Raw genomic sequence first — 20,171 nt, forward strand, 5'->3', positions numbered from 1 at the left:
CTCCCTTTCCCTCCCTCCCCTTTGCCTTATCTAGAGTTTGTCTAATCTTCCCATACTTCCCCTCCTAACCCGACTATGAATTAGCCTCCTTATAACAGAGAAAACATTCGGCATTTATTTTGGGGGGATTTGTTAACTTCTCTTAGCATTATATTCTCCAACTCCATCCATTTACCTGCAAATGCCATGATTCTATTCTCTTTTATTGCTGAGTAATATTCCATTGTGTATGTATATATGTATGTGTGTGTGTGTGTGTGTGTGTGTATATGTATATATATATATCACATTTTATTTTATCCATTCATCTACTGATGGGCATCTAGGTTGGTTCCACAGTTTAGCTATTGTGAATTGTGCTGCAATAAACACTGACGTAGTCCCTGTAGTATGCTGTTTTTGAGTAGATCGAGGAGTGGGATAGCTGGGTCAAATGGTAGTTCTAAGTTTTTCAAGGAATCTCCATATTGCTTTCCATATTGGCTGCACCGTTTTGTAGTCCCATCCGCAATATATGAGTGTGCCTTTTTCTCCACATCCTCACCAACACTTATTATTGTTTGTATTCTTAAAAGCTGCCATTCTGACTGGAGTGAAATGAAATCTCAGAGAAGTTTTCATTTGCATTTCTCTAATAGCTAGAGATGTTGAACATTTTTTCATATATTTGTATATTTATTGTATATCACATTCTGAGAAGTGTCTGTTCAATAACCCACTTCAATAAGTTGGTTATTTATTATTGGGTTATTTATTATTTTGGTGTTTAGCTTTTTGAGTTCTTCATATAGCCTAGAGATTAGTGCTCTATCTGATGTGCAAGTGGTAAAAATTTGCTCCCAAGATATAGGCTCTCTATTCACCTCACTGATTGTTTTTTTTTTTTTTTCCTGAGAAGAAGCTTTTTAGTTTGAATCCATCCCATTTATTAATTTTTTATTTTAATTCTTGCACTATAGGAGTCTTATTAAGGAAGTAGGGGCCTAATCTGATATGATGGAGATTGGGGCCCACTTTTTCTTCTGTTAGATGCCAGATCTCTGGTTTAATTCCTAGGTCCTTGATCCACTTTGAGTTGAGTTTTGTACATGGTGAGAGAGAAGGGTTTAATTTCATTTTGTTGCATATATGTTTCCAGTTCTCCCAGCACCATTTGTTGAAGAGGCTATCTTTTCTACAATGTATGTTTTTGGCACCTTTGTCTAATATAAGATAACTGTAATTATGTGGGTTAGTCTCTGTGTCCTCTATTCTGTACCATTTATCTACCAGTCTGTTTTTGTGCCAATACCATGCAATTTTTTTTTACTATTGCTTTGTAATATAGTTTAAGGTCTGGAAAAAGTGATGCCACCTGCTTCACTCTTTCTGCTAAGGATTGCTTTAGTTATTCTGGGTCTCTTATTTTTCCAGATGAATTTTATGATTGCTCTTTCTATTTCTATTAGGAATGTCATTGAGATTTTGATTAGAATTGCATTAAATCTGTAGTGCTTTTGGTAGTATGGTCATTTTGATAATATTAATTCTGTCTATCCAAGAACAAGGAAGATCTTTTCATCTTCTAAGGTCTTCTTTAATTTCTTTCTTTAGTGTTCTATACTTTTTGTTCTAGAGGTCTTTCAATTCTTACTCAAAAAAAAAATAGAAAATATTGAAGGCATTGGCAAATTTCTAGAGCCATATGATTTTCCCAGATTGAATCAGGATGATATACACAATTTAAACAGTTCAATTTCAAGTGATAAAATTAAAGATGCCCTCTACCAACCTAGAGAAGCACAGGACCAGATGAATACACAGCCGAGTTCTATAAGACCTTTAAAAAAGAACTAATTCCAATACTCTTCAATTTATTTCAGGAAATAGAAAAAGAGGTAGCACTTCCAAACTCATTCTATGAGGCCAATATCACCCTGGTTCCAAAACCAGGAAAAGACACATCAAAGAAAGAAAACTTCAGACCAAATCTCTAATGAACATAGATGCAAAAATTCCTCAATAAAATTCTGGCAAATTGCATACAAAAACATATAAAAAAGATAGTGCACCACGATCAAGTGGGGTTCATCCCAGGATGTAAGGTTGGTTCAACATACAGAAATCAATAAATGTAATTCATCACATAAATAGGCTTAAAGAGAAGAACCATATGATCATCTCATTAGATTCAGAAAAAGCATTTGACAAAATACAGCACCCGTTCATGTTTAAAACACTAGAAAAACTAGAGTTAACAGGAACATATCTTAACATTATAAAAGCTGTCTATGCTAAGCCCGAGGCCAACAGCATTCTAAATGGAGAAAAATTGAAAGCATTTCTTCTAAAAACTAGAACAAGACAGGGATGTTCTCTTTCACCACTTCTATTTAACATAGTTCTTGAAACACTGGCCAGAGCAATTAGAGCAGACGAAAGAAATTAAAGGTATACAAATAGGTAAAGAAGAACTCAAACTATCACTGTTTGCTGATGACATGATTTTATATCTAGAAGATCCAAAAATTTCCACCAGAAAACTTCTAGAACTAATAAATGAATTCAGCAAAGTAGCAGGATATAAAATCCACACCCATAAATCAAACTCATTCCTATACATCAGTGATGAATCCACTGAAAGAGAAATTAGGAAAATGACTCCCATTCACAATAGCCTCAAAAAGTATAAAATACCTGGGAATCAATCTAACAAAAGAGGTGAAAGACCTATACAATGAAAACTACAGAACAGTAAAGAAAGAAATTGAAGAAAACCTCAGAAAATTGAAAGGACTCCCGCTCCTGAATAGGCAGAATTTATAGTCAAAATGGCCATACTACCAAAAGCATTATACAGATTTAATGCAATTCCTATTAAAATCCCAATGAGACCATTTTTCAAAACCAGGAAACTGGAGCATGGAGAATTCCCACAAAATTTGTGACACATGGTCATGACCATCAATGTGAGTATTGTTAATATTAACAAAATCATTTATTTACTTACAAAAGTCAGAGGATACAGACATCAAACTTGGTTAAATCTCACTTAAATTAGAAATATTCTAGCAGGTAAAACATAGATTTCTTTAATACAGACGCGGCCACTTTAGAATAAATGTCACATTCATCCTTGATAAGCTTCAGTGGTTTGAGAGGGCTCAAGAAGCAACCACCACCATGGTGTCCTTCGCTGTGTGGTCAGAAAAACTTCCATTAGGTAGATAGGTGGGCAGAACAGGGAAGAAGCAGCACACCCATCCTGGGTGGTGTGGTGTTATTTTTCTGAGTTCCTTGTTCCTCTTGTTGCCTATAGGTAAATACGAGACCATGTAGCTTCTCTGTTTGGTGGGATAGAAGTCATTCTTGTTCCTTTCAGTGTATGTGACTCTTCTTGTATTCTGTTCATTTCAGGCAGAATTATAATTAAGCTATTTTTCATAACATTGAAATTGGATCATGTAAACTTATAATTAAAATAATACTTGAAATTGGGACTGTCCTCAAAATTGGTGACACATGGTCATGACCACCAACATCATGCTATAATGGAAAGGAAGTATAGCGTAACATTTTGCCAGACAAATCTGAGTTCAAATTTCAACTTTTCCTCTCACTTTCTATGACTAGGGTCAAGTAATTTAGTCTTCATTCGAAAAGTAGATCTGAGGGCTGGGAATGTGGCTCAGTGGTAGGGCACGTGTCTAGCATGTGCAAGGCCCTGGGTTCAAGCCTTAGTACCCCCCACAACACACACACACACACAAAAAAAAAAAAAATCTGGTAATACGAACTACCTTTTTAAAAAAAATTTTAAAATTTGTTCTAATTAGTTATACATGACAGTAGAATGTATTTTGATAAATCATACATAAATGGAGTATTAACTGCTCATTCATCTGATTGTACATGATGTAGAGTTACACAGGTCATGTAATCATAAATGCACATAGGGTAATAATGTCCAATTCATTCCACTATCATTCGTATCCCTATGCCCCACCCCACCCCACTTCCCTCTGTCTAGTCCACCCATGACTGTCTCCTTACTATGAATAAGCTGTGCTTGTCAGAGAAAACATTCAACCTTTGGTTCTTTGGAATTGGCTTTTTCTGCTTAGCATAATGTTCTCCAGTTCCATCCATTTACAAATAATAATAATTAATACCAATATTATGGTATTAATACCATAATACCATAATTTAATTTTTATTTATGGCCAAGTAATATTCCTTTGTGTATATATGCCATGGTTTCTTTATCCATTCATCTGTTGAAGGGCACCTAGGTTGGTTCCATAATTTAGCAATTGTGAATCAAGCTGCTGTAAACATTGATGTGGCTGCACCACTTTAGTATGCTGATTTTAAATCCTTTGGGAGTGGGTCAAATGACTAGGTCAAATGGTGGTTCCATTCCAAATAAACTATCTTTTAATGTTGTTATGAACAAATAAAATTATGACTGTCATAAGATAAATAGTAAACAAATATGTTTCCACATACCTCCTTCTGTCTTTATTGTCCTCACCCTTCCTTTGGATCTGAATCTGACAAGGTTTTATTTTGAAGTGAATTGAATTGCTTAGAAACTGCTCAAAGTTTTTTAAGCGAATTGGAACCATTTCCCTGCAGCATAGTGGTTTGGGATACCACCTTGGAAGCAGATTGCTTTGGGTCAGCTGCTTACTAATAGAGTGACCTTGGACAAGTCACTTCATCCTCACTTACCTCAGTTGTGGCTAGAATCCACCCTCTGGTTTGTTGTCAGAGTTAATTAGGCTGGGTGCAGTGGTGCAGGCCTGTAATACCAGCAGCTTGGGGGGCCGAGGCAGGAGGATCGCAAGTTCAAAGCCATCTTCAGCAATGGTAAGGTGCTAAGCAACTCAGTGAGACCCTGTCTCTAAATAAAATACAAAATAGGCCTGAAGATGTGGGTCAGTGGCCAAGTGCCCTTGAGTTTTCAATCCCCAGTAACCAAAAAAAAAAAAAAAAATGAATTAATGAGCTTAATCCCTAGAGTGGTATCTGATTGGGAGTCAATATTTCTCTATAATACCTACCACCACCATTATCATCCATCATACTCATTATTCCGAACAATATTTTTCTTTCCTCTTTTTCCTCCATTGTTTTTTTCTTATTTTTTCTCCCTACCTTGGCTCAAATAAAGAGAAGAAAAACATGATAGAAAATGTTTGGACTTTAAAGTTTTAATTAAACCTTCCCATTCAACCCTAGCGTCTCCAGGTGGGTGCGTGGCTATGTCAACTGGAAAGTTTCTTGGCAAGTGGGTGGTGAAGGACTGCAGAAGCTTCAGAGCACTTTCAATTTGCAAGAAAATAAGTGGACCCCTGGAGCCTGAAAAAGCAGTCCCCAAGCCTGATGGCCCTTGTCCTGAAGGCTGGCATGGTTTCCCCTCCGGTGTTTCTTGTTACAAGGTAAAGCGGCATTCTCACCCAGTCCTTCAGTGGCGTCTCTACACTATCCTAGTTCATGTCTTTGTGCAAATTATGTTCCTTGCCATAGACATATAACCTAAAAAAGTATTTGAGAGCATAGAGTCCTTGGCAGGACATTTGGAAACTTTGGTATCAGGTGTTTCAGTCCCACACTCTGTACATGTCCTCCCCAAAAGAGTAGGGCCAGAGCCAGAACTGGCCCTCTGCCTGGCTTCTCTCCTCCTGAGAGTCGGTGGGCTGCCACCATGCTGATGCAATGCTTGTGATTCTCGTATCCCTCTACTTCTTGTCAAATAAAGAGGTTCATCCCTTCTCATTATGGGAAAAAAAAAATGGGTCATTCAGTCAGTCAGTCAGTTTCACAAACCAACCATTAGATACCACCCCAAATCTTAGTAGCAATGACAGTGTTTAGTCTCAGGTTCATAAATCTTGTGGTCAGCTAGAGTTTGACTGATCTAGTTTGAATGGTCAACTCTATTTCCAGCTGCAGGTCAGCTATGTGGGACTCCCTATGATGACTTGGGGCCTATTGCTCCTCACTCTAGGGCTCAAGCTGAATGGGCAGCCTCTCTCAGGAGATTGTTTCTTGTGGCAAATCACTGGAGCCCAAGAAGGCAAGCCTAACCATATAAGCACATCTCAGGCCTCTGCTCATTAATCACAGAAAGCTACATCAAAGTACAGAGAAGTCTACTCCACCCCGAAGAGGCCATGATAAGAATGTGTCATTATATCATAAGGAACAGAAGAATTGGGACCAATAATTGGCCTACCAGTGCATTTTCTCTTCTTTTTTGAAATAATGATTTCTTTGACTTAAAATTAATCATTAGACAACAAGGAAACAGTCCACAGTGGCAGGTTTTGTTTTGTTGCCTTCTGTCAAAGTTCACACATCAGTACAGACTTTTATTTGCTACTTCCTGATCTGAAAATAGTCCTCTTCTTATGTAGCTATTAGTGGCTTGCGTTCGACATTATATTGTTAGCATACTTCTTTGCAGAATTTTTCTCCCAGAGCTTCCTTATGTACCCTTTACATCCTTGACTACTGGTTCATTTTCTCTTTCAAAGTCCTGGGAATGCATTAGAACATGGTATCTTGTTGGAACAGTTTACCAGCCTGACTGAGGTAGTTCATACATCTGACAATAGTGATCATCTTTATAGGCCTTTAGTTGACACTTAGAGCATGAAGGGTTCTTGACTCATTGTACACAGATTTTCCTGTGCCTTCATTATGAGGATCAGTTTCAGGTCCCATAATATTTTGACAATAATTGACTTAAAACTATGAATACTTCATGATTATGCCAAAAACCAAATTAACATTATATTTTGTCAAGGCATTCCATGCAGAAAGAATTATGAGAAAGAGGAACTGGGAAGAAGCTGAAAGATTCTGCCAAGCACTTGGAGCACACCTGCCTAGCTTCAGTCATATGACTGAAATCAAGGAATACCTTCACTGGTTAAGGGAGCAGTTCAGGTAATATTTCTAGAATGAGCTTCTGTGCTAAATGTGATGTCTTATAAATATTCAGATTAACATGTTATATTATCTTAAAAAAAACAGTGCTTAGCAGTCATGCAATATCAAGCACTCTTATATGCAAGATACCATGAGACATTCAGAGATGAGTGAGACACAGTCCCTGTCCTTTGTTCTAGTAAAGTTCAACAACAGTGTTAAGAAAAGTATGTAAAAAAAAATCTACAGCATAGATAAAGAGGGGCCTTGGCAATTCAGAGAAGGGAGGAAGTTTTCCTGGCAGGTATGATCAAGGGAAATGTCATGAGGAAGGCTGATTATTGGAGGGTAGGTAATATTTTAAAAAGTAAAATAGAAAAAGCCAGTGAAAACACAAGTCAAGGTGCTGAGAACAGAATGTACAGATGTGGGCAAGGAGAAATGAATCATACAACTTGGCTAAAAAATAAGATTTGGATACGAAATTGAGATTCCTTTGCTTATCAGAGAATGAGTTTAAGTCAATAAGTAAAAAACAAGTAAGTTAATTAGTCCCCAATTAACTTCATTTGTGAAGAGATTAAGTAAGTGGTATACCACTTATATTCCTATATACACAAGTATACAGATACACATATACATATAATTGCACACATACGTACACATACATACAGAGAGGGGAGTAGCTCTATAGGTCGATGCAGACCAACTAGTTAGAAAGCTAGTACAGCTGCTCTGGTGGAAGCCTGCATAGAGGAAGGGCAGTAAGAAAGGGAAAATTGGAAGTGATCATAGAAGTTATAGCCATTGTGATTTTAATGTTGAGGTAGAAGGAGCCTTCCTTGTCAATTTTCCTGATGTCTTTAAGGACAATATGGAAAAATATGAGCCAGGTGATGCTGTTTTGGAAAAAAAATTTCTAAGCTTTGCACACAATCATTGTTATTAGGGTCATCAACTCCACAAAATGTTTTTCTCTTTTCACTTTCTGAACTGAAGAAAGACCCAAAGCTGTCTAAAAAAAAAAAAAAAAAATTTAGGGTATACCAGAGTAAATTATATTTTCCCAATCATTTTGAATCTAACAAAAATCTCAAGGAAAACAGCAAAAATTAAAATAGTTTGCCAAAACAAACAAACAAAAAAGTTTAACTAGCCTTCTTTGGAATGTAGAAGATATTTAAAGACTGATATCTAAAGAGTTTTGAGGCAGAAAAAGCCTATAATATATTAATTTTAGTTTCCAATTAATTTCACTTGTGAAGAAATTAATTGATATTAACCACCCATATTACCTTCTTGGAAAAAAAATTTCAAAGACAAATTCCAGTTAAGAGATGAATACAAAAATCAAAAACACTTGAGTAGGGATTTCATTATAAAAGAATCAGAAGGAATAATATAACATTAAAACCTAGCCCAAAGTCTAAGTAGTTGTAATAAATATAATTATAAAGACAGAACGAAATTATCCTCTGTCTTGAAAGAGAAATATAAGAATAATTTAATAACACCAGGTTTTTAACTGTTTATATAAATAAAAATTAGAATGTAGAAAGTTAAAACAGTTGTGAAAAAAATGAAAGCATAGTAAATTTCTCATTTTACCTAGAAATCATATTTAGAAACATTGATTATATAAATTTTTAAAGCTTGAAGATAATGTTTAGTAAAATTTAAGCATATGTCCATCTATTGAATGTATAATAGGTTGTGGTGGAGCCCATATAGATAAATATAAATAAATAAAATAATCAAGGATGAAATCCAACATAAAACAAGTTGGCAAAAGACCCTTTGTCGGTTTTGATTAAGTCTGAGCATACAAATTTGTTCAATAATAGTATCCAATTCTACATTGCTATAAGAGACTTAAAAATAGCCAGTTAGCACTTCTACAGCCCAAAGTAATGATGTTCTTTTCCTGGAAGAAAGGGTATACAAAGTGTTACAAAATTAAGACATTTCAATAAAAAAACATCTCTTTAAAAATTGAAAAAACTGGCAATGAATCATATTACACTGCATATGAATCAGTGTGAGTAGCTGGTGGCCCATTGAGATGTGATGTCACTGTTCAATTTGCCAGGGTCCCTAACTCATTACTTCTTGACCTCCTTATGATATGTGCTTGTTCCATATTAACTCAAATAGCAAATGAGTTAATAATCGCAAGAGCCATGTGATCATCTTAATAGGCACTAAAAATGCATCTGGTAAAATTCTTATTCATTTCTGGCTTAATATATATACTTGATATAGTTAATGAATACAATTAATATATAAGTTCTTTCTGAATTAAAAATAGAAGAGTAGTTCAAACCAGTAGCCATATCACAATTAACGACAAAGTATTATTAAATGAACCTCTGCACCAATGGCAGATTCTCATTCCCATTATAGTTGGCATCAGGCCCGCAATCACTTGACCCAGTGACTGGACAAGGGACCAGTTAGGGATCAAGCTCTTAGTGCCTTTTCTAAAGGTACAGCTACTGGTCTCCCAAGATCCTTGAACCCTTTTATAAAGAGTGAGAGTCTCTCTAAATATTTTAGTTAATCCCCATATCTTGAATAATTTAAATTTCACTAAGGAGAGCTCATTTCTGAAATCATGCTGATTAGCAACTTCTAATTTCACTGACATAAACCCTTTCCTGACTTTCAGCAGAGGCTAATTACCACAGCCTCAGGTGTAGCTTTGGATCACACACATCCCTGTGGTGGCCACCTGTGGGGCATGGCTTTTTTTAACACTCTGCTGACCTTCTCTGAAGTGTGAATTTTGAGCAAAGCAGCCTAATGGCCCCAAGATCTCAAGCTTGACCTGCACAATATCACACTGTCTAGATAAAGTATCTGTAGTAAAATACTGATATGCAAACAAACTCTGGAATCCAGAGTTAGTAACTCTAATTGGTACAGGGAGTCATGGGTAAGTACTAAGCAGTAAAGGTGTAGGTATTTGTGGGAATCAATTAATGGAAAACACTGGAATAACACATGTGATAGAAATGACTGCTAAGAGCCTCTATTACCGACTGGATTACACTAGGAATGTATTCATCTTACACTAATATGAACGATAATTAATGAACTTCTCTTTATTTTTTTAATCACACTTAAGCACTTCCCATTTAAAAATTAGTACAAGTTCATATGTAAAATTTGGAAACTATTAAAAGGGTAATGAAGAAAATAAGAATCACCTCAAATCCTAGTTCCCAGTTATAGTTAACATTTAGTGTAAATGCTTTCAATTTTCTTCCATTCCTATACATGTAGTTTTTATAAAATGCTTGTCCACAGAATTACTATGTTTAATGTTTTTTTTTTCTAATCACAAAAATAATGTATGTGGAATTAAAAAAACAGAAAAGCACAGAGGAAAGAAAACAAATCTCTTTAGGAATTATGTTTTATTTGTAGTCTTATCCTAGCAGCCAACATAATGCCATATTAAACAGACTGTGTTTCTGCTTAATAAGTATTCCATTAATAAAGAGATTGTTTCTCTGTGCTGTACTTAGAAAGAAAACATTCTAGAACCAAAAATGTAGCCATGGCTTAAAGGAAAAGAAGGAAACAGACCCATTCATATTAGAAAATGACTCTAAAGCTTACTCCTTGAATGCATTAGCTTTTATTGCAGGAATTGACCTTTCTCAGCAAGAAGTCCATTGCCCACCCAAATTGTATTGCATGCCAAAGAGTTAAGTCAGATTACTGCTATACTTCTCACAATCTAAATTCCACATCTCTATTTGTATTTCAATGAAAAGGATTCATGGTGCACCAAGTCATTAAGGCTCTGAGATCTTTGCAGCTCTTAATAGCAGCCCAACAGGGAAAGCCATTGTAGAGCAAAAATAGTCATAGGATTAGAGAATAAAGGCTTATTTGCAATGCCATTGCTGCTGTGTACACTGCCTCCTGTGAAGTGGCATGAATGGATTTAGATATAAATCTAAGGCTTTGCAGACTAAGAGCCCTCATCAAATAGTATTTATTGGGGGTTATGGCTGAGATACTGTTTTTCTTTGCAACCAGATGCGACAGGAAATTTGATTGAGAATAGGAATTTTAGCACACTCACACATATTAACCTTTTATATAATGTCTCCTTAACCTAAAGGCCTTGAAACTGTATACTTGGTTTGTATACTTGGACTGGAGTACAAGAAATTTATTGAGAAAGTTTGATTTTGATCTGATTCCTATTATGATCAGGTACCTAACTTCTATTTTTCCCTCCAGTTTTCTGAAATCTACATTGGAGGTTGCAATGATAGATGTGATTTCCAGTTTATTCTTACCTTTCTTTATCTGGCTACAGCTAAAGCAGATCAAACTTGGAACAAGTTATAATTCAGAAAATGCTTTCCACTTTGGACCACACACACAAACACAAGTAGCTACTATTTTCTGTATTTGTGACACACTAGTGAATCCCTGGAAATGAAACGGAAGACTAAATTTCTGGGTTGAAATGAAGTTCAGTCTCAGAAAGTAGTGAAGATTAAATATTTTTTGGACAATCGGGCAAACTCTTTTTCTCTAGGAAACTGTCCTCTGAGATTCAGCTGAGATGTGGAAATGAACTTGAAAGTAAAAAAGCTTTTAAGTGGGAGGAGGGGCAGCCATTGGCCAAAAGGAGAATAGGTGAGGGCATCAGGACCCTGAAAATCTGGGGACAGGCCTCTGCAAAGGCTGCTTGGGGGAACCTCCTGAATGCCCAGGCAGTTGACCTTTGATCATCTGCCCAGCTATACTGTTGATTGCATAAAGAAGGTAAACTATCTAATGCTTACTTTAGGGAAAAACAAATTCCCAACACTAATTCCCCTGGCCCAAGTATATACTGTGTAAAGATTTGGGAGAAATGAAGTTGTATTGCCAAGTAAGTATGAGGAAGGAAACTTAATCTCCTCTTTATTTAAGCCATCTGGCTTTAATTACGCTGTATGTGGTGCTTATCCAGATCTATAGTGTAGAAATCCAAAACTCAGACAGTATGAGACATTTGGAAGCTGTTAGGAGAACTCTGATTAACTGAAAACACAAACTGCAAATTCCTTTTATAGATACTAAATTTAAACTGACTTAGTTCTGTCTCCCCTAGATTTATCTGAAGTCCACAAATTGGTGATTGTCCTCTATGAAAGAAAATAATATAACACTGACAACCAAAAAGGACAATCTTCATATTCCATTGCAACAAGTTGAAAAACTTGGGATTAAAATGATGAAAAAGTACTGATTGATATTAAGCTATGAAAGAATATTGAACAAAGGAAAGAGATAAAGGAAAGCAGTTATTTTATTAAAAAGTAAAAAGCAATTAAAATTAAAATAGTTTGTTCTAGCCTTTTATTCAATAGGTCTATAAATTTTTACAAAATTTTCTGTTATATTGCCCAGTAGTCTTGTGGTTGTACATTCCATATATTCCACATCCTACTTAAGAGTAGGGATAGCTTTTAGATTTGGATCCTACCCCTTCTTTAATACCTATCTTTATTCATACTATATTTATATATGTATTCTGTATGCATACACATATACTCACTTATAGACATATGTATTTATCCATGTGCCACTGATGCCTTGTACCAACAGAAAATTAAATTATATGTACTATGGGGCCAGGGATATTAGCTCAGTAGTACAGCACCTGGCTAACATGTAGAAGGCATTGCGTTCAGTCTCAGTACCTAACACACACACACACACACACACACACACACACACACACAATTATATGGAATATAACTGGTCTGCCTATGATGTCTTAAATTTTAGAAACTATTTTCATGTAGGGATGGAAACAGAAAATTTTTTAGTCTTATCACTTCTACTTATGCAGATCTGTTTCCCTGGCTAGAGCTTAAGTTTGTTTGAGAAAAGGGATCACTTAAATGTGCATATAATTGTGTACATATTCTTCCTTGGAATGCCTAACTGTTTTTCTCTAGGCCAATCTGAATACTGAACATGGAACACTTCAGACTTTGGCTGGAAAGAAATGTTAGCCATCCTTTGAAAACTATCTCCTAACCTCATGAAAGTGTTTCCTTTGCTTCTGCAGTTCACAATGACCTCTCCTTCTCAACGTTGGTAGCACTTAAATTTATACAGCTTATTTGATAGTTCTCATCAATGGTCTTATCGTATTTTCTTTTCTTATATAAATCTTGTCTCCCTAACTACTTCATTATTAGGTCTTGTACTTCTCTGTGTCATCATTGCGCCCAGCACGTACATCAAAATATACTACTTATGAATATTATGTGTCATCACTTAAGTGATCGTTTAATTGTATCTCTCTAGTATATTTCTTTGGCACTTCAAATATACTCAAATTTGTTTACTTTCATCTTAATGGGCAATAGAAATTAAAATATTTTTTGAACCTTGTTTAGTATAAATTTAGCAAAATGGTTCTGTTCTTTTTAAAGAGATGTGATAGTGTTTAGACAATGCTTTTTTAAAATGCCATTGTTGTATTTGCCTGTATTTGAAAATAAATAATGTGAAAACCCTGCAGTAAAGTTTTGAAATCACAACATTTTTGTCTTGAAAGTTTAAAGCAGAATTATTTTTGTGTTTCATGCAAAAAAAAAATTTAGTTATTTAAAAGTATGCTGCTTTTTTTATAGCTACACCATATTAAGGGTTCAGTTTTATTTCAAAAGGCTTCTTTTCTTTGTCAGCACTGTGAATTGAACCCAGGGCCTTGCACAAGCTAGACAAGTGCTCTGTTACTAAACTACATCCCCAGCTCTTCTTTTTTGTTTTAATTTTGTGACAAGATCTTGCTAAATTGCCCAAGCTGGTCTCTGCAATCCTCAGTTTCCCATGTAGCTGGAATCACAGGTGTGTGCACCACCACGCTCAGCTCAAAGGACTTCTTTATATGGCTTGAGATTGTGTTTTCCAGTCAGTGACAAGATAGTCTGAATAAAGTTATATGACTGAAGCACTTTAAGCATTGTGAATGGTAAATATTTTCACCAAGTATCCTGAAAAAATTTGTAATGCTTCCTCTTTATGTAGTGACCAGCGTTGGCTATGGATAGGTTTGAATAAAAGGAGCCCAGACCTACAAGGATCGTGGCAGTGGAGTGATCGTACACCAGTAAGTTAAAACCATCTGTTGGGGTAGTATGGAACTAGTGTTTATTTCAACAACAGGTAAGTCATAAGGAATCTCTAAAGAACCTGAATTACCATAGTCTTGAGCAAAAAGTAGGAGGTGTCACACTCCTGGACTTCAAAAATGTATTACTTAGCTGGGCACGGTGGTACATGCTGTAATCCCAGCAGCTCAGGAGGCTGAGGCAGAAGGATTGAGAGTTCAGAGCCAGCCTCAGCAAAACTGAGGTGCTAAGCAACTCAGTGAGACCCTGTCTCTAAATAAAATACAAAAGGGCTTGAGATGTGGCTCAGTGGTTGAGTATCCCTGAGTTCAATTCCTGAGTTCAAAAAATAAAAAGTATTATATAGCTATGGCAACCAAAACAAAATGGTACTACATAAAGAGATACATAGATCAGTGGAAAAATAGAAAGCTCAGGAAAAAAATCCATGCATTTACACACAAATGATTTCTGGCAATCAAGAACACAGTGAAGAAAAGATAGTCTATTCAAAAAGTAGTGCAGATAACACTGAAAACCCACATGCAGAAGCATGAAATTAGATCCTTATCTCACTCCATCTACAAAAATCAACTAAAAATGAGTTAAAAGACTTAAATGTAAGATCCAACACTACAAAACTTCTAGAAGAAAACATAAGAGGGAAAGTTCTATGATACTGGTCTGGGCAGTGATTTATGGAATATGACCCAAAAACACAGGCAACAAGAGCAAAAATAGACAAATGGGATCACACCAAACTGAAAAGGTTCTGCACACCAAAGAAAACAGTCAACCAAGAGACAGCCTAGATAATGGGAAAAATTATCTGTAAACCATATATCTAATAAGCATTAATCTTCAAAATATGTAAGGAACTCAAACAACTCAATAGCAAGAAAACAAATAAAACAACTTAAAATGGGCAAATGATCTGAAAAGACATTTCTCAAGACATTCAGATGGCCAACAAATATATGAAAAAATGCTAAACATTACTAATCATCAGGGAAATACAAACTAAAAACACAAACACATATTATCTCACACCTGTTAGAACAGCTGATATCAAAAAGACAAAAGATAGTGGGGGGTACGTAGTGCCCACATCTAATATCAGCAATTAGGGAAGCTGAGGCAGGAAGATCACAAGTTTGAAGCCAGCCTAGGCAACTTAGCAAGACCCTCTCTCAAAATAAAATAAAAATAGGACTGGAGATATTGCTCAGAGGAAGAACCCTCTGGGGTTCAATCCCCAGTATAATCAAAAGAAGAAAAAAAAGAACTACCATATGATCTAGGAATTGCACTATGGGTATATATTCCAATGAAATGAAATCAGTAATCTTTTTAATATTTTTAGTTGTTGATGGACACAATTCCTTTATTGTATTCATTTATTTTTATGTGGTGCTGAGGATCGAGCCCAGTGCCTCACATGTACTAAGCAAGTGCTCTGCCACTGAGCTATAGCCCCAGCCCCCAAAATCAGTATTTTGAAGAGATAGTTACACTTCCATGTTTATTGCAGCATTATTCATAATAGCCAAGATATGGAATCAACCTAAATGTCCATCAGTGGATGAATGGATAAAGGAATTGTGGTATATATACATAATGGAATACTATTCAGTCATAAAAAGAAGGAAATCCTGCCACTTGCAACAACATGGATGAACCTGAGGTGAAAATATTCATTGAAATAAGCCAGTTAGAAAGATAAATGCCATATGATCTCATCAATATGTGGAATCAAAAAAACTTGATCTCAGAATTAGAAAAGTAGAATGGTGGTTATCAGGGGTTAGGGGATTAATGAGATGTTTGTCAAAGGATATAAAATATCAGATACTGATAACAGGATTAATTTCAGGAGATCTATTATTGTGCAACATGGCAATTATAGTTATTAAAAATAATGCTGATAGTGGATGTGTAGTGTTCTCACCACCAAAATGTGAGGTAAAGTATATGTAAATTAGATTCAGTCATTCTACAATGCCTATACTTTAAAACATCATGTTGAATATGATAAAAAAATTACAATTTTACTTGTCAATTAAAAAACATAAATATATCCACATACCAAACTATCATTAAAATTGTGAAGCTGCATGCTTACTGAAATGGAAACAGACTCACATATATGAAGTATATGAAGTGAGGGGAAAAAAAACAAGGTTCTAATTTACTTTTACTTAAAAATATATATAGTTTATGAATGGTCCAAAAAAGAGAAAAATATAGATACATAGATGTGGTGGCCATCTTTGGTTAGTAAAAGTAATTTTTTTTTCCTCAAAGCTTTTCTTTATTTTGCTTTTAATAATTTTTTTTTTTTTACTTATTTTGCAGAGAGGGGTGGGTAACGGAGGATTTAACCCAGGGGTCCTTAACCACCAAGCTACATCCCCAAATCTTTTTATTTTTTTTTTTTTTAATATTTTTAGTTGTAAATGGACCCAGTACCTTTATTTTTTAATGTGGTGCTGAGGTTGAAACCTAGTGCCTCACACATGCTAGGCAAGCACTCTGCCACTGAGCTACAACTCCAGCTCTCAGATCTTTTTTATTTTTGATTTTGAGACAGGGTCTTGCTAAGTTACTGAGGGCCTTGCTAAATTGCTGAGGTTATCTTCAAACTTGCAATCCCCCTGCCTCAGTCTCCCAAGTCACTGAGATTATAAGTGTGCAACATCATACTGGCTTTAGTTTTTTTAATAATGAGAAACTTTTATTTTTATTATCTAAAAATAGGAGTTATATAAAGAGAAATTATCTTTATTGAGAGAAACAATTCATTGTGGGAACCTAAAAAATCTTCCAATATTATTTCAAATGTTTACATTATTCTGAAGAGATATTTTAAATAACACAAACAGCAAAATTTTAAAATATTCAATATTTGCTACACCTTACCTTTCTGTTAATTCGTTTTATATTCTTTCTAAATGTTAGACTACTGACCTTTTTTTTTCTTTTTTCTGACTTGTATTTTCAATTTGTAACATCTTTGAGATTAGTTGATCAAATAACCAGCATTTTAACATATGCAAAACATGAAAGAGAAGACGGAGGAGGTGGAAGAAGTAGTTGTTGTCATTGTCTTGACACTTTCACTATAGCAGTAAAATTACTACATCATTAACCTCCACTTTTGAAACTGTGCCTTCCTTTGTTTAGAAACTTATGACATTATGACATTGTCTAAGTCTTCTCATGATTTAGCATCCTGATTTTTAAACTGTTTTTTTTCAGTTGCACATGAACATGCTCCGTTATTAAAGCTGCTTAAATTACATCTAAATTGCAAATATTTATGCATCATTCTTAAATTCTCAAGGCTCTCTTGTCTTTTCAGGTGTCTACTATTATCATGGAAAATGAGTTTCAGCAAGATTATGACATCAGAGACTGTGCCGCTGTCAAGGTCAGTCTAGAGCTGGAAAATCTGCATTGAAAGTAAATAAATAAATCCGGGAGTGAGATGGTAGCTCAGTGGTAGAGCACATGTTTAGCATGCTTGAGGTCTTTGGCCTGATCCCCAGGAAAGAAGGAGAGGCAGTTGTTTTCAATGCTGTTTTGCAACAACATTGGGAAATTAGATTAATGCCAGGATGAGGTGTTTGTACATTTTTTGATAACAATAGGACAATTTAAAAAGTCTCCGAGGATGGAGGATGACATGAACTGAGAGTATGAGCAAGATTTATCTTGAGACAAATTTCAAAATACAGCAGATAGGAGTGGAAGACATAAAAGACCCATTAGGTATTTACCTCTGCAGAATCCATTCCTTTATCCATTTCATAAGTGATATGTTCAGGGAATCTGTGAAGGGGAATAAAACAGTGACAGGCTATAAAACATTGTCATTGTCTTCAAAGAACTTCCAGTGTAGTAGGAGATAAAGACAAACAAGCAGATGATACCATCAGGCCAGGGCTATGACGGGCAGAATACAGGTTACACACAGGAACGGGGTTGTTATGAAAGAATAACAGTGGTAATGGCAGTGATGGTGGGGATGGTGAGCAGCAAACCCTTATTGACTCCTTTTGAAGTCAAGTACTGTGCAAGGCATGTCATATATATTTTTTAATTTAATACACAACCTTGTTAGGTAGGAACTATTACCATAGTTATTGTGTAGAGAAAGAAATTTGAGCTTTGAGTAACTTACTCAGGGTTAGGTGGTAACAGGACTGAAATGTTGGTGGTAACATGTCTGAGTCCAGTACTCTTAACCACTGTATAATATGATTGGAAGGTGCACTGGTCTGTGGAATATGCTCTATTTTAATTTAGATAGTTTTAAATCCAACCTTGATGTTAGATGTGTCCTATCATAAGTTGAAATTAAAGAAACTTTGAAGGAGTTGAAGGGGAGAAATGAATATTATAAAAAGGAAAGGGCTAAGAAGTAGATTCGAGGGAACTGCCTATTAAAAAATAATAGAAGACAAGGAAAGAGGACACATCCAGTTAATATTTTTACTTTGTAGCCCAGGAAAATGCTACCGGAAGGTTTGGGCCAATAAAAATTGAGAAATTTTTTTTGGAAAACACTATTTTCAAAGTAACTCTTCTTGGAATAAACTCTTATAGTATCATACCATTTGTACAGAATTCCCAAAGTAGCACAGAAAAGGTAAACACTTCAGAGAAGTGGCTGACTGGAATTCCCAGGGAGCCACCCTGGCCATGAGGCATTGGGAAATGTCAGAACAACACCAAAGGAGTATAGCCCCTGAGCCTGGACTTCTGTGTCATCTTCTGATCTGTTCCAGTCACAGCCTGGTGCTTGAAAACTGCTGAAATAATGTTCTTTTATAACTTGATCTTTTTCCAAATTTTATAAGTACAAGATTCTACAATTTCTTGTCAATAAAATCAGGGGGAAAAGAGACAGGAATTAACATGTTGGACATAAACATGGCCTTATAATTTATTTCAGTCCCCTTGGAAGGCTTTTGCTCAGGCAGTTACTATTCAAACATTCCATTCATTCATGTGTCATTTATTCTACAGAAAGCTTAAGTGCCAGGGCTGAAATAGGGACCAAGGCCACAGTCTGTACAGTTTAGTGTTTCATAAGGGCAGCAGCAACCTCAAAATATTCTGCAATCCTTTTCCTCCTTTAGGTTATATACAGGCCATGGCGAAGAAGCTGGCATTTCTATGATGACAGAGAATATATTTATTTGAGGCCTTTTGCTTGTGACACAAAACTTGAATGGGTATGCCAGATTCCAAAAGGTAAGTGGTAGCTATTCCTTTTCACAATTTTCTCATGTTAATGTTGCAAATGCTGAGCTAGAAGTATATAGGACACCGCTTTAGTTCACAGTTGTAATTTTTACATGTCGTGAGGTGCAGTTAATATATTATGCCACCCCCCTACTGCCTAACTCCCTCTCCTATAAGAAGTCTAGCTTACACAAATTTGGTAATAGCTTACTCTTTGGTCATAGAAAAAAAAATATATAGAAGACAAAATTTAAGGCTCATTTAAGGGAGATTAAATTTTGGTATGAGAGATTATTTTAATAAAAAGGAGAGATGAAGAGAGAACCGTTCTAATTTTTATTTTGATGCAAAATTAAAAACAAAATGAAAATAATTTGGAGAAGAATTAGGCAGGAACCAAAAAAAATCAAAATTTGGCAGGTTATTATAAAATTTAGAAGCAATTGTCAATGAACTCCAAAACTGCTAATACTTCATGTAAATTCAAATTCAGGAACTTAGATTTATAGCAGAGCCTTTGATGACAAAGAGAGAGAAATAGATTTTTTTTAATTTAGTATTTTACAAGGAAAATGTTAGGAAATTATTATTTAAAATGATGAGAAGACTTTACTCCTCCCCCCCTCCCCCCCGCCTTTTTTATTGGCAGTGCTGGGGATTGAACCCACAGCCTTGAGCCTGTGAGGCAAGCACTCTACTAACTGAGCTATACCCCCAGACCCTCCAGTTGTTTTTAAGCACACATTGTAAACACAATGGAAAATACAAAGGAAATTTTAAAGTGAATTTCTGAACTGAATGTAACTGTTTCAACTAAAGGTGTATCCTCCTACAGATTCTCAAAGAACTACAAAGATTGAGTCA

At 35.5% G+C, this 20,171-nt stretch overlaps 1 protein-coding gene across 2 annotated transcripts in view; it reads left to right on the forward strand.

The window, feature by feature from the left end:
• Window positions 1-20,171, forward strand: part of Ly75 (lymphocyte antigen 75) — a 92,464-nt gene that overhangs the window by 30,132 nt on the left and 42,161 nt on the right. The window contains exons 12-16 of one of the 2 annotated variants that reach the window (XM_076865759.2): window positions 5,224-5,423; window positions 6,794-6,936; window positions 13,975-14,056; window positions 17,419-17,487; window positions 19,202-19,320. In XM_076865759.2, coding sequence (XP_076721874.2) covers window positions 5,224-5,423; window positions 6,794-6,936; window positions 13,975-14,056; window positions 17,419-17,487; window positions 19,202-19,320 — 613 coding nt within the window. The remainder of the gene's footprint in view (window positions 1-5,223; window positions 5,424-6,793; window positions 6,937-13,974; window positions 14,057-17,418; window positions 17,488-19,201; window positions 19,321-20,171) is intronic. The other variant, XM_076865758.2, reaches the window with a different exon arrangement.

The sequence above is a fragment of the Callospermophilus lateralis genome, chromosome 9 (genome assembly GCF_048772815.1).
Source record: "Callospermophilus lateralis isolate mCalLat2 chromosome 9, mCalLat2.hap1, whole genome shotgun sequence".
Taxonomy (NCBI): Eukaryota; Metazoa; Chordata; class Mammalia; order Rodentia; family Sciuridae; genus Callospermophilus; species Callospermophilus lateralis.